This window comes from Phaethon lepturus, unplaced genomic scaffold, assembly GCF_000687285.1.
Source record: "Phaethon lepturus isolate BGI_N335 unplaced genomic scaffold, ASM68728v1 scaffold11836, whole genome shotgun sequence".
Classification (NCBI taxonomy): Eukaryota; Metazoa; Chordata; class Aves; order Phaethontiformes; family Phaethontidae; genus Phaethon; species Phaethon lepturus.
In genome coordinates, this window is record NW_010548317.1 from 26,881 (window position 1) to 42,685 (window position 15,805).

Genomic DNA, 15,805 nt, shown 5'->3' on the forward strand with positions numbered 1-15,805 from the left:
TGTGTAAGATACAGCATATTATCCGTAAGTGAATTCGAGCCAATAAAGCACTGTCTAAAAAAGAATAGTGTTTTAACTATGTCTGAACTTATCTTACTAATTTCATTCATTAAAAGTAGTAAGAATCAAGCCACAATATACATAAAAATACAGCTGGAGGGGACTGCCTTTTATTAGAATGTTACTCATACAGAAATGTGAATATGTATAATACATAATAAAACCCAGTAGATTGCACTTTAACCTTTGGTTCTGCCTCTCTTTGTATGAAAAAAATGAGTAACTCAGGAAGTCAGTAAATCAAAGCATTAAAACGCATCATCTTCTCACTGCTTTGGTATCAGACCTCTCATCTGATTTCAGAACTGCACCTAGGAAGGAGCTGTCACAGTGCATTCTGGTGGCCTGTTTGAACATTTTTTGATCAAAATGAGGAGCAAGTTCTAGAGCCTTCTTTGAACGTGCCTTTATGACAGTTCTCTGATGGGAAGTCTCTGTTTCCTAGCAATATCATGTCACAGGGTTTTACATTTACCACTGACAGATGACTGAACATCGACCATCCTAGCCTTTGGGCTTGATATGCAGAAGAGAATATGCAACAACTAGTTATTCATAACTCAGGGGGTTATAGACATTTAGAGCACATATATTACAGGATTTTCTTATAGCTATCATGTCCTATACAAATAATAGGATAAAGTTGTTCTTACTCTTGCTACTTCAACTGGACTGACTAGCTCTTCTTCCACAGACACATTATACGTCTTCTGAATAAACTGTGGTCTGGAATCTCCAACTGCAAAGATTTCTATTGGCACTGATGAACTTCTTGGAATCGTCCCACCTGCAAGCAAAAGAAAACAATCTCCCAGTAGATGCACAAAATACCTTCTACCTAAAAAAAAACCCTATACTTTTTCACTGGTACTTTAAATCCTTACTGCTACTATTATGGCACTGCTGAGAGGTCCTAATATATTGGGTGCTACACTTAAAATATATGAAACTGAAGACATACAATAATACTAGCACAGACAGACAAATGACGGACTGATGAATCTCTTTTGTAACTGTATTCCCCCTCAGTACCCATCATATACACATAGCCATAAATTTGAAGACACAGACCTCATATTGACCAAATCAGAGGAAAATAGGGAGGCTGAAAAACACTTTATATGCTCATGCTACCAGGAGTGGGATACCATTCCTAGGTAACATTCATCTCTGCCCTTATTCAGATCATGAATGTTCACTGAGTTCTCTGTTATTATTTTAAAACAAAGAAATACTCAATAAATATGGCCAGGGAAATGAAGTTTGTGTTGGTCATCCTAAAAATGGCTTTGGCATCTCCATTTTAGTTTTTCAATACCCGTGTGAATGTGCAAACAAAGACCAAGTTACTCATCACATTTTACCTTCATTTTATTCCCGGTTGACTGATGACTGAATTATAAATTCCTAGCTTGTGCCTGAATCGCTGTATTCTATGCTGTGCAACACCAGTCAATAATTAAGTTAAAGGAAGGCGTGAGATGTACGTTAATTTGCACATTCACTTCCCATATCCATAAAGAAAACTTAGATTTCATATAACAGTATCAGCAGAGATGCAGCAATTGCTTTGGATGAATAAGACAGCTTTCTTATTTTCAACAAAGAAAAGCAGATAAAAATATATGGTATTTTTAAAATAAAGCCTGGGAACCTGCTTTAATAGCATGCCTTCAAGTAAAAAAGAAAACAAAACCAAAACTTATCACCAGAAATATCTGTGTTGACCTGTACTAAAATCCTGTCTTACCATCAATAGCTGTTATCCATAAGACAAAGTTCTTAAGCTGGTTGACTCCTAATGGGATTACTGTTTTTAAACTGATTTGTCCTGTGGATGTATCCAATTCAAAGTATCCATCTTCATTGCCACCAGCTAAGATAAAGCTTATCTCTCCATTTATACCATCATCCGGATCATCAGCAGCAACCTGGAGAAAAAAAAAATACTTTAGTTTCTTGTAACTAAACTTATCAAGTAACACAGAATTGCTTATTCTTGTGTAGTTTGCAAGGAAAATCATTGAGGTTGCAGATAATTAGTAATTAGTTGTGGGGGGTTTTCCTCCCATTTATAGCAAATAATAGGTCTGGGTAATTTTATAAAATTATATATATAAAATCTATAAACATCAGCTAAATATAGCCACAGTAAAATTCAGTTATGCCTTTAACTGACAGACTGTCTACTTCCTATATGATTCCTGGGTTAAACCTCAGTAAGAAAGTTTGCTCTTTGATGCACGCACAATAGCACTCCATCAGCAAGAGTAAAATCCTGCCCCTGTGGAACTCGTGCAAATGACACCAAGTTTGTACCTCAGAAAGTTTGTTTCATAGTAATTCCAAAGTCACTGGAGGTAGATTTTAAAGAGATTACATCATGAGCCATTAAATCAGTACAGCTGGGTATGAGTTTTGATAGTGACTCCCTACATATCTCAGCTCCTGAAGCAATTTTTGTCTTTGTTTCCCATTTTATTTGGTTAACTGGTTTACTATCTTACAAAAAGTATATTGTACCTAAAAATTATCAACAATGCTTTAGCATTCATTAGCCTTTCAAAAATTTTTATGATTATTTAGATTTCGGGACACTAACAACATTCAGCTTTCATTAAACACCTTACAAACAGCTAAATCCAAGAATCTTATTTTCTGTCTTATGTTTGTGGAATTCAGAAGGGTGCACAGCATCTAAGATCAAGAATAAAAATCCTTTATCATTTGTTCCCTGACCTGGGATACGATTAGAGCATCCAGGACACTGGGATTATGCAATATCAACAGGTATAAGCTTTTAAAGGAAACATTTTTTTTCTGAACTCAGAGGAGTTCAAAAAAGATCCCCTATTCAGTAGGGCCACTACACAAGTTCAAGCAAGGACTCATGCATACATTCAACTCATTAAAATGTCATTTTTACTTAGTACTTCTAGTACCTGAAGAATGGACATTCCTGCAGTCATGTTGATGAAAATGTCTTGTTTATATGGTGTGCCTCTAAAGGTTGGGCTGTTGTCATTTTCATCTAGCAGCAGTATGTTGATTGTAGAGTGTACCTCATTGTAAGGTGGCAAATGATCTCTAGCAGTAACCTTTAGAAATGGAGTAAAATTATTGTTTTGTTCAAATGCATGTTCTATAAGTAGTAAGAAGGATGAATGACAATTACAAGCTGAGTAAACTTCAAGCAAGCTGCTGATCCATATCAGAGAGCCAGCTTCTTGCCAGGACAGATCACGTATCACCCATTGGAAAGGAGTAGGCTTATTTTTGATACCTGTAGGTGAATAGATGGTATTCTCTCCCTATCCAACAGTGTGGAGTTCCTCACAGTTAAGATTCCAGTTTGACTTATCTGGAAGGGACTGTCAGCTGGAGTGAGAATGAATGTTCCCTGGAAGCCTCCCTGCAAACAGTAATTATATTTGTTATTAAATAGGACAATCACTGAGCCAGTCCCTTGGGATGTTTTCTTCTTATTTTCCAGGTGGAGAACATTTAATTTTCTGGTTTAATTGAGGTTACAGTTCCAAAAAAAAAAAAAAAAAAAAAAAAAAAAAGGAAAAAAAAAAGGAGGCGGGGGAGAGAAGCAAACGACATGGCGACATGGAAGAAATGTAACATGCAGGCTGAGGGCAACTTGCAGCTTTGTGTCCATTCTGCACTTCAGTATTTGGGACCTTACACAAACCAGAGGAGTTTCAGAGACAGCTAAAATTTATTCTTTGGCTGCAGTACTCTACTCCATAAAGAAGTGAAATTAAGTTTGCTTAAGCATATTTAGATAGTCAGAAAAAAAAAATCTATAGCACTATTCACCATACCTGTATAACACAAATGCATTTTATATTATATTTCAGAAGTGCAGTATTTGTAGCAACCATAACAACGTTGTCATTTTACCTCATCTTTGTCAATAGCTGTTACTTGAAGAAATTCCAGCCCATTTGGGAAATTTTCTAGTACCGAGACATTGTAACTTGATTGTGACAATACTGGATCATTGTCATTCACATCTTCAATAGTAACCAGCACTACTGCATCAGCTGTTTTGAAAATATTGTCTTGCTGAGTTGCCTAGAAAACAGAGTTTGTAACTATAAATTCCATACCCTGATAACCGAGCCATTCCAGCTTAACACAGGGACATGACATGACTGCACATACTCAATTAATGATGTTTGCCTTTATTTTGCATTTTAAACGGCAGGATGGAGCCTTGATACCAACTACCCTTTAACATTACTATGAGAAACACTATTAACAGCAACATGCATTCACATATTATTTTATGAAATTGAGACTCAGTATTAACACACTGAACTCTAAAACAATCACTACCTGAATGCCCACAACAAGATACGGACATTCTTCTCTGTCAATTCCAGTCTCCACTTCCAACACTCCAGTGTCTGCATTGATTGAGAAGGTGTTGCTATAGGCCGGGGGTTTCACTGAAAAGCAACAAATTGCAATGGGTTAGTAAGAATGAACCAGAAACAGCAAATCTGACCTGTTCTTTTTATGACTGTTATCTTCTCAGCCATAGCAAAAATGAACAGACTTTACAGATAAAAGGGCTTTTTTCAGACACTCTGTCCTCAAAACAATTCTTAGAAAATTCACTTGCACTTCAAGGGTCTCAAATTAAGCATCTCATGAGCTTTTAGCAATTCTGTCAGGAGGAGGAAAAGCTCCCGATGGAATTGATCTCTCTAGATGGTCCTGAAGGGAAATTCTTCACTCAAATGGAAGCCTCTAAACTGACTTACACTTTGAATAAGTAATTGTTTATTGGAGAAAGGTTAAGAACACCTAAACTTTTTAAAAATAGTTGGACTCTGCTATAATGACTGAAATTAAGCCAATTTCACTCACAGAGCGGCACTGTAGTGAAGATGTATGCAGTTAAGACATCTTCTGACTGTACACTGCACTTCATTATCATTCTCTTCAGTAATACAGACATCATAAATTACTGTGTGACTGTCTAGAAGAAAAAAAAAGGCTCTTACCTAGTTTGATGCTGTAAAATACTTTTTCATTTATACCTGAATCTCCATCTTTAGCCAGTATCTTCTCTGGGAGAATAGCCAGAGGACCAAACTAGAAAACATATATTAACCTGATTAACTTCAAAAAAATACAAATAAACTTTACTTTGTTCATTAAGTCACAATTTTGATTAAAGAAACAAGAAACATGTATTTAATCACTGGGATCCAGAAAAAATTCTCTCTCTACCATACATGCTTTACAGAGGAAAATGATGACCAAAATATTTGATTTTGGCTACACAGTGTTCGAGAAACACCAGACTATGAAGCAGTAGTCACTGATGGAATTCATGTTAAGAACATTGAATGTTTCAGTTCCACTCCTCTCCTGGAAAAAAGTACACAAGTCTACACTGCAGCTCTAAGAAAAACAGTAATTTATTTAAAAAATAAAAACATTTTAGAAGATCTAAAATGATACCTTTCAGAGAATTAAAGATGAACTTCTAACAAAAGGGATACCAAAGATATAGCACAAAAAGCATACGTGGTTTAAAATACGTTAACATGAAGATAATGATAAAGAAATAGTGATAATAAAGATGATAATTAACTATTTTAATTTTAGTGGATCACTCTGGTAGTACTATACTGTGATTATTTTTTTTTTTGTCAAAAGCCTGAGTTAAACAAATACACTCCACCCAGAAATTTCCACCCTATATAGAAAACAAATATTACAATATAATATAAACCACAGTTTACTGTTCAGATTCCTAGTTTGCTTACCTGATTGTAATGAAGGAATTACACTATTTAAAACTGAAACAAAGCAGCTAACTCCAGGACTGATGGGTAGTCAACTGCCCTTCCAAGTTTACAGTAAAAGCCCTGTTACAATGTTTAGGTGGTTTGGGTTTTGGGGTTTTTTGGGTTTGGTTTTTTTTTTTCTTTCTTCCTCCAAACACAAGAGAAACTGTTCCTGCAGCAGAAAGTTTTATGCTTCATATAATACGTGGCCTGTTTTACCTTGTACTTGGTACAGTGGGTAAGCTTACAATACACCAGTTAGCACAAAACAAAGCAGCCCTCCATCTTAAGATGCTAAGTGATGAAGAAACCTTGAGAGAAATGCACTGTAGACAGGAATATCCTATTTACATTTACAGCATTCAGTGAAAAGCTTTTACCTGGTTTTCACTGATTTTTCCATTGTACGCCGACTGACTGAAATAGGGGTTCAACGTATCATAATCTTGGACATTAATTAGTAATGATACAGTATCACTGTTGTTTCCAAATTTTTCCTACACCCCAAGAGAGGGAAGAAAATAAGAAACATTGTAATGAAAGAGCCATTTCTTAGTGGAAAACACAGCAGAATATTGTTATATGTGCTTTGTAGTGTCTAAGCATTTTTAGCCTGAGAAGTCTCACCCTGTCAGATTTTACCATTTCTAGAAATCCAGTTCTAGGAATAATACTATCAAAAGGTAATCATTCTGAGTTATTCATTCTATATCAGGCAGGTGTTACATGGTAGCACGTAGAATGTAGTAAAGGTACATTTGCTAGATACAACAATAAATGAGGCAAAATTACTTCTTTTTAGTTCTAAAAAGAATTGAAGGCAAATATATATTCAAATCTCAAAAAAGACACACAAAAAGACTGCAGGTGCTACGATGCAGTGAAAACAGGGCAGATCCACCAGAATGAATACATGAATGTATGTTAGAATAGCAGAGAATAAATACGTACAATATACATACTTAAAGAAATAACGCACAGTAAGAAACTTGGGCTGATATTTGAGGGGAGACTTAAACAATGGCTCGAATATTAAGAACGTGCTACTTCGTCTGCAGTATAAGCCAAGATGCAGACAGAGATTTTGGCTTGGGAACTCCCCGAGTTGTAAACTCGTAGAAACTGGGATGCTGTAACAAAGGAAGTATCATTGTAGAACTATTGTGGTTCTCATTCTTCTTTTAATAAATTAATTATCATACCTTTGCTTGGACTGTTAAATTGAAAAGGGTGATCTTGTTGTAATCCAATGTTTTTTTCAGCATGACATTTCCATCTCCTTCTCTTATATAAAAGTAATCGGAGTTTGGACCCTATTAAATGAATAAATCACACACTTTACATGATTAACAATGAAATACATTTTCTTTTGTCTTACCACCTTTATTATTGGGCTATTCTTCATAAAGGACCGGGAATCTCTCAAACATCACCATTGGAAAGGAAAATGCTGATCCTCTTCAACACGTTCTATTGCCTCTCCCATCAGTGCCATTAGACTTTCTATCTGATTTACCTCATCCTATGGTCAGTAACTAAAGCAGATCAGATGAATGGCATCAGCTTCCCTTCACCAGCTATAAAAGGAGCAGGGACAGCAAGCTCAGATGTGAAGATCTCCGCTGCAGATACCTAAAGTTAGCTGAAATAATATTACTTCAGGTGCTTTACATACACCTCAGCAGGACCAGAGATCAACAGTAAATCAAATACGAACTTTAAAAAGAGGGCAAACTGTTTCACTCCTGCTTCTAAAAAGGACCGTTGAGTTCCTTAGCTGTAGCTGAAGAGTGCCACAAAACATTTCACAAATGTTAAGAACCAAGATTCAGGGCTCACTGCTTGCTAGGCTGATCCTGCGGTATAAGTTCTAATTTTCAGTGGTCTTTCTGATGTCAGCATTTTGCAGATTTGTAATGGTAACCGCACAGTGCAAGATCAGGAACAGGTTCCAGGCTGTATTTTATATGAAGTGTAGACTGGTGTTTACAGACTCTGACATACAAAGGGCACTCACCCAAAGACTGTAAGTAATGAGGCTCAACAAAGGTGAAAAATCTTGATCCACAGCTTCCACTTTTATAACTGTGACATTTATTGCAGATACCTAGAGGAAATAAAGATCATCAGATGCTCAGTCATAAGCCCCTTTTGGTATCCCTCCTAACTTCTGGCAGGAAAGCCGTGCCACCTCCTTAGCATATACAAATTACTTCCAATTTCCATCTTAGGCCGGAGAGCTGAATGTTTCTTCTTCACCCCATGCCTCCAGCTGTATATGCAGCCCAGCCATTTCTACACCCATGAAAAGGTGTAGGAAAGTCCCATAAAAGCACATGTAATGATCTAATGAGAGCGTAGTTACATTAGAACCTCCTATGTTTTGGCCTGTCCTGGTTTCAGCCAGGATAGAGCTGGTTTTCTTCACAGAAGCCAGCATGAGGCTGTGTTTTGGATTTGGGATGAGAAAATGTTGATAACATGCTGATGTTTTGAGCTGTTGCTAAGTAGTCAAGGACAGTCCAGCATCTCGTGCTGGCCTGCTGGCAAGGAGGCTGGGGGTGCACGGGGAGCTGGGAGGGGACATGGCCAGGACAGCTGACTCAAGCTGGCCAAAGGGATATTCCCCACCATACAGCGTCATGCCCAGTACATAAACTGGAGTTGGCCGGGGGGCAGGAATTGCTGCTCGGGGACGGGCTATCAGTCACCAGGTGGTGAGCAATCGCTGCACTGGGCATCACTTGTTCTTGTACATTTCTTTGTCGGTATTACTATTGTTGTTATCATTGTTGTTTCCTTCTCTCTTGCTGTCCTATTAAACTGTTTTTATCTCAACCCATGAGTTTTTTCCCAATTCTCTTCCCCGGCCCCCTGGGGGAGGGGGGAGCGAGCGAGCGGCTGCGTGGTGCTTAGTTGCCGGCTGGGGCTAAACCACGACATGGCCCCAGAAAGACATTTAAAAGTATCACAAGAAAAAATATTAACATTTGCCATAACCCACCTCTGATACTGAAGTGTTATAGTGAGTTTGTAGAAATTGTGGAGAATTGTCATTTACATCTTCTAAGGCTAAGTCACGTGCATTCTCTATCTCATTAGTCTTCGTAATGGAAGCAAAAGACACATTAGAAATGACAGCAATGAGGTAGAAGCATACTGGAACATTTAATTTCATCATATAAAATGATATCTTCAAAGAGACACCCCTTCAGTTCTAAACACTGCAATAAAAGAGTTACACTACCATTTCTAATAATGGAGTAGAAAGTTTGTAAAAAGATCTTAAAATTAACTTTTTAAAATTTACCTTAGGTTTTCTATGAACAAACCCACTCATTCCAACTGGCACATTTAAACAAGCATATCTTCTTTAACCCCCTGCATCATGTCTTTAAATAGAATAGTATTTCAGAAAATAATAATTTGCATTAAAAACTTAGACCAAAAATACAGTTGATAAAACATGTCTTTCACTTACCGTTCCAATCCTTTGGCAAACAACAGCATAGAAGAGATGGTCACTCTAAAAATTAGCAAACAAGCAAATAAATAATATTATCAATGAACTCCTAATATGATTGTCAAAAAATGTGTGTCACAATTATACAAAACAACTTCTGGTACTTGAATCCTCAGGTGTGCCATGCTGAGTTGACAGTGAATTGTTCATCTGCTTCACTTACAGGAGCATACTTCACCTATTTTTTTCATTTCAATATGTTGTACCAAAAACACACTGCTTATAATATATAGCAAAGTCATTACAGATTATTAATTGTAAAGTTCATTTGGCTGCCACTCATCTACTGCTGGTAATCTACCTACCCATCCACGTACCCAACTGTTCTCCCCGACAGAACATTGACAGAGAATGGGAGAATATGTTTAAGAAGCATAAAAAGCCACTTGGAAAATATCCAAGTGAGAAATGTGAATGTAGAAGTTGTAAATACATTTTTATCAATTAGAAGTCTTGATTGTAAACAGTAGTTTAAAAAATATCTATGGTTCAATTCCGTCAAGTACAGTGCTACTCTGAAACAGTACTTGTATAAAAAAATAGCCTCCACTTAGTCTGTAGAACTACACCATTTTCATATTCAGAGGCAACTCCAGCCAGGAAAAACATTGCTTTATAGATCCCTGGCAGTCCTACAGAGCAAGAGTGGCCTAGAAAAAAGGACCTATCCTTTTGTGCATCAACCAACAAGAGGCCGATGGATCTATTCATGTGTGAAGTTAAGCGCTTGTATAAATAGTCATATGATTAACAACTGCCTTCTACCAAATCATATCTGATCAATCTCACTGATGAAATAATTCATGTTACTGAGACGTGAGTTTTAAGAAAAGTGACACCTATCACAACTGCGTATTTACAACTTTCATTACAAGTGACAACACGTGCTTAGGAAAGAACCTGTCTGACTGTCAGATCCTAGATGAGTTCACAGTTACAGGAAACTGAAGACATTTTACAGATATTGTAATATACAGAGAGTATGTACAGATACATAATGTAAGATACAGAGAGTCTGATGTCTATGCTGCTCTTTCTGATAAGCCACTTTTTTGGAATACCAACCTGTACTGTGAGGAAACTAACAATTAAAAATTATGTCTTAGTGCTATTTTTTTTTCACTTGTCGATAAAACCTTTATATGTAGGTTTTACATGCAGTGAAAAGAATACCTCAATAGAATCAACATCCAGCGGCTTACGAGTCCTCACTGTTGCATTATTAGATCCAGAATCATATACTAGCTCCACGTACGGTAAGTGTTCGGGGAACAGATATTCTGTTAATTTCAAATTCACATTGGGTGGGATATTTGTAATCCATTCAATATCACCTGCAAGAGAAAGCATAACAAATTAGGAATTTCTTTATGGAAAAGAAATCCAGAGGTTCATTGCACATGTATTGACAACTACATTACTGGTTACATTTTATATTATTTTGGCATTTTGAACTAAACAGTGAGATCTGTTAAGGTCCCCTTAATTTCTGTGCACAAGTGTATTGATGTTTTTAAAACCACAAAACCGCACTTCTTCCAATACATTCACACTCTGTAACAATATGTCCAGAACTAAAAAGCTTGGCATAATTTACACCTAAATTTCTGCCATTTTCTGGAAATAGCTTTATGCTGCAAAACTTTTTTCACATTTAGTGTGAAAATGTAATCAAAGTGTAATCAAAGTCAGGCAATGTAATCCAAATCAGCAAGAGGCTGATTTTGGGCTGCATGGAAGAAATTCAGTGTTTTCCAATCACAAGGGCCTTTCCTATCTCTTAGTTGAATCTATCAAGCAGGTAGAATCCAGTGTGAATCTGGACTCAGGCTTGCAGTTGTTAAAATTTTGACTGTGGCACAGAATGGTAAGTGTACAGCCCCTCCTTTAATCTGTTCCTATGTGTACAGAATACTGAAACACAGAACAATGCAACTTTTGAATCAATTTGAACACGATTTTCTACAACCATGCCTTTAGGAACTATGGTTTTGAAAATATTAAAACTTGTTATTTGTAATTATCATGAATCATATAAGACTCACTACAATTTCAGTAATGAGTGTATTACTTGCTTGGTTAAACACCAAATCTGTGTTTGAAAGTGTGTTTGAAGGGTATTCTGCCAAACCATCCAGTGCGGTGGCGATTTTATTAAAGTTACCTTACTCATATTATCAAGATATTTGTGTTTATGAAATAATACTTATCATGGAATACATTACCTGGATCGCAAACCCATAATCCTCTACCCCCTCTCCCCTCCAAAATCTTCCCTGAACATCCCAGATATTTTCCATGACCTTCAGGAAACTTGCTAGCTGTGTGTGTTTCTTACTCCATTGTTTTTGTACTCCATCATTACTAATTTAGGCTAGTTAAACCCTTTCTGCAACAGCCCCATCTCTAATCTCCACATGCAGACTCTTGGTCTTGGTCTCTAAGGTCCTAAAGGAAGGGAACCTTTTCTTCTTCCAATAGCAGGGTGTGTCTGGAATGCTGTCAGCTACCAGCCCAAAGATACTGGACTGCAACCGCACGTAAGGATAAAGTACAGTCCGATGGCAGTAAGCACTGAACAACTGCACTGTCCCGGGGCAGTGTCGTGTGGTATCACAGTATTTAGTGGACAGTGTTGAAACTGTTGGAGGAAAACATTCCAAGAAAACAAAACCTATCTTTGCTTGCTGATATACTGTCTAATCCTCCATCCAGAGGTGGATACATTCAGACAAGAAGTATCAAGCAGCTGCCTAGGAAGTAATATTCTGTCCAGCGGAGAGAGCCTAACAAAAAAAGAAGTGCTTGGAAAAACTGAAGCTGGTTACTTCCCTCTTGCTTAGTCATTACAGATATGTCGGCAGGTGCACTCACACATAAGATGCACACAAAGGGCCAGCCTTCTTGCTAGCTGCTTAAAAATTAAATGAAGAGGACTCAGGGAGAAAGACAATTCTTTTCCATTCTACCTCCATGCAATAGTCAGGCATGGCAACTATGCCCTTACAGCTTTGTAAGACATGTTTCAACAGTGACTGAAAAAAACCCAAAACACTGCTCTCTATCATACCTGTTTTCTGTATCGTGCTGAAAGCCAGAAGCAATGAAGATAGCCTGTGGACAGACAGCATGGGCCTGGTGCATGCTTCGATGCGATCCTAAGGGTTATGACATATCCTGAAGGGAACATTTTAGCCATAACCTAACACTCTGCCTTGTGAGATCGCTGTATATCTGTTAGGCAAGTCAAATCCTGACTGTGGGGCCACTTCTAACAAGCGGCATAGTCACAGACAACAGTCCTACCCTTTAGCTAACAACAGTAATCTCTCTGCTTAGTGGTGGGAGGAAAAAAGAGGATGAAGTTATCCTCCATACCGCATTTGCAATGTAAATAACAACAACAACAAAGTACTGTCTCCTCTTCTGCACTATGCTCTCTTGCAGTCACTGCACCCAGTGTGGGATTTTGTCTCCAAGGCACGATCACACTTTGTTAGCTATGCTAAAGAAGCACAGCAAATATGTGGATAAATTAATGTTAACCCTGTCAGGTTGCACAAATTAAATAATCATCAGAATAATGAAGAGTGTGCTACATTAAAAAAGAAAACTAGAATAGAAAATGCAAATACATCGAGTGGCCAGCATTCATCCTGTAATTCCCTGCACTGCAAGCCTGCTTGTTCCTCTCTCTCCATCTGCTCTCCTTACCTCCCCACCTCCTTCACCATGTGAAGCATTTAAGTACTACATTAGGGAGCAAATCAGACAATTCTAGAATAGAATCATGATTTTACCTGTATATTCATCCAAAAAGCCTGACAGCATGAGTGGGTTGGGTGTTGTGTCACAATTTATACTTGTGGTTTCTAAAAAGAAAAGGAAAAGTCATGTACAAATGACACAGAGAGACTATTTCCGGAAATACTGCAAGGTAAAAAAGCTTATTCTATTTAAAACCAGAGGCACGCACTAGTTCAAATTAAGTTGAAAGAGATCTATCACGGTGGCACCTTGACATAATTTTCAGGGTTTAAAACAAGACAACATTACACAGAGTAGGTAAACATTGGTGTCTCAGACCCAATCTATCCTTGCCCCAAAAAACTCTACAATTAAGGAATTCACAACTTAAAAAGCAGCTTTCAAAAAAGAATGTGAAGATGTCTAGCTAGAGAATTGTCCTTCCTTTGTACCCTGACCAGACTGAAACTTGGGCTTTATTGCCTTGAATCACTGATTGTTAATTTCTTGCTGAAACATTTGTGGAAATCATAATCGAAACAACTTTTGTACCCTGGCCTTGCAAATGTTTTCTACTCCCAAGAAAACTGTAAACACAAAGCTATTCACCACTGAAATGTTAGCAAGAATTCAAGAGCTTAGGGTAAAAGTTCATTGACAATTTTACCTGAAATTTATTCTCTTTAAACTTTTGTAGAAGTTGGCACTTTTGAAGTATATTTTTTTTCCCCCGAGAAGTGGCTTTCCTAAGTGGTTTATTGTACCTCAGTGATTTCTCTCTACATTTTCTCTGTGTGATAAAGTGTGACACACTTTTTTTTCCAGATCTGCAAACTATACACACAGAAATCCACCAGATTTTTTCCTCCTTCCCTGGCCAGAATTACTCAAAGCTGCCATAGTACTCTTATGGACACCTGTACAACTTCTGTGGTCTTATGTGGGTTTGCACCAATGCTAAGAGCGTCCCCACTCTTCTCCTTGCCATACATTCAAAGTGAAAGTTTGTAGAAGAAATAGTGGGCTAGTTTTGCCTGGCCGGGCAGATGCCTTCATATTTGCACCACTCTATAGGATCCCATTTATAAGCGAGCAGTGGACAGATTTCTACACAAGTAACTGAACAAAACCTTAGAGAATACTTCTACAGTCAGCAGCTGCTGGTTATGGGTCTAAATTTGCTGTATCCATCTATAAGCATTCAAAAGTCTACTTTGGAAAGCAGGGCTTTGTACTACTGAAAAAGATCCAAAAACTGGAAGCTTGAAAGTGGTTGGAATGTTACATCACAGTTGAATAAAGGAAATTCAATAATTAAATAAAAACCTCTTGTTGCTTTTTTTCCCCCCAAAGAAAAAAATTTCCCTCAGCCATTCCTGGTGATCCTCTGGAGCTATGAGAAACAAAGGAAAGGCACTTGAGCATTTTCATCGTTGTGAAGATTCTCTAAGAAGGCTGAAGGACCAAAATTATATGATGACCTCAAGTTTAGGCACGTAGACACTGTTTCTACTCCCAGATTCTGCTAATGGATAGCACAGTTTTCACCTTCCGGAAGCCCTCTCCTTAATACACCAGAGTGAGCTTTTAATGGAGTCCTTACCACTAGAACGAATACCAGATGTAAAAAATGGTAAATACTCCAATCTAATTTAGCAGAATAACAGCAGCAAGGAATTCAACTGATCCCAGCTTCAAAACTATACATACTGGAGATTCAGCTTCAGCCTAGGTATTTTATTTAATGTCTGCTGCAAATATAAAATAACTAAACCTGAAAAAGTTCAAAGAGAACTTATAAAAACCAACTGTACATACAAGAGCAGTGGTTTTCGACTTGTGATCACTAGTCCACAGACCACTTCCAAGGGCACAAAGAATATTGCTTGTTTAGATGTTGTTATTTTATCATTCAACAGATCAAAGTATTTTAAACTTCTAGGATTGTGATTTATATGAATTTAATAAATTTAATTTTGTTCAATTTCAGTAAAAGCAGGAACAGACTTACAAGAATTTATAAAAATAACACTACTTACTTTGCGCATCGAGACAGATGAACGTAACCCAACCGATCAAAGCAAAAACCAGAGATCTAGAAAGCACCATGAGCACTGCAGAAAAAAATATCCTACTGAAGGCAAAAAACAGATGGTCGTTTCTCATATACAATATTTGTAAAGAATCATTTAATTTACCATATAAGTTGTTGTTATCTTGACAAATGCTTCAGCAAGAACAAGGCAAAAGACTGGAATAAGCCTTTGAGAGCAATCCACAAACTATATAACATGCTTATCATTTTCAGCTTGTGAGATCAAAGTCCCTTTTGGGCAATAAAAAAAAAAAACAACAAGGAAATACAACTTTTTGTGTTACAGCACAAATAACAAAGTCTATTTTTATTTTAATATTCAACATAGGGATGAGAATAAATAAATCTACAAGATGTCCTGACTGATATGAAAGAAACCTACATATTCCCTGAGAAAGAAAACTATATGGGGTGTCAAAAGGCAAAGGGACCAGCATTGCCCCTTTTGATCTCATAACGATGGCAGAGCATCTTCTCATAACTCTGTTCCACAAGGAATAAGTACAGAATTCCTGTTGCAAAAAGAGTAGTTACTATTTCACAAGATGAAAGCAGACACCTCTGAAG

The 15,805-nt window shown here is 37.3% G+C and overlaps 1 protein-coding gene across 1 annotated transcript in view; it reads right to left on the reverse strand.

The window, feature by feature from the left end:
* LOC104622990 (protocadherin Fat 4-like) overlaps nucleotides 1–15,252 on the reverse strand; it is a gene marked incomplete at its 3' end in the record, with an annotated part of 41,599 nt that extends 26,347 nt beyond the window's left edge. The window contains exons 1-14 of the mRNA XM_010289927.1: nucleotides 15,183–15,252; nucleotides 13,197–13,268; nucleotides 10,570–10,730; nucleotides 9,355–9,399; nucleotides 8,878–8,976; nucleotides 7,891–7,980; nucleotides 7,076–7,186; nucleotides 6,254–6,370; nucleotides 5,082–5,172; nucleotides 4,408–4,520; nucleotides 3,970–4,143; nucleotides 3,003–3,158; nucleotides 1,811–1,991; nucleotides 714–847 (exon numbers count right to left, since the gene is read on the reverse strand). Of these exons, the coding sequence (XP_010288229.1) occupies nucleotides 714–847; nucleotides 1,811–1,991; nucleotides 3,003–3,158; nucleotides 3,970–4,143; nucleotides 4,408–4,520; nucleotides 5,082–5,172; nucleotides 6,254–6,370; nucleotides 7,076–7,186; nucleotides 7,891–7,980; nucleotides 8,878–8,976; nucleotides 9,355–9,399; nucleotides 10,570–10,730; nucleotides 13,197–13,268; nucleotides 15,183–15,252 (1,614 nt within the window). The remainder of the gene's footprint in view (nucleotides 1–713; nucleotides 848–1,810; nucleotides 1,992–3,002; nucleotides 3,159–3,969; nucleotides 4,144–4,407; nucleotides 4,521–5,081; nucleotides 5,173–6,253; nucleotides 6,371–7,075; nucleotides 7,187–7,890; nucleotides 7,981–8,877; nucleotides 8,977–9,354; nucleotides 9,400–10,569; nucleotides 10,731–13,196; nucleotides 13,269–15,182) is intronic.
* Nucleotides 15,253–15,805: the final 553 nt, after the last annotated feature.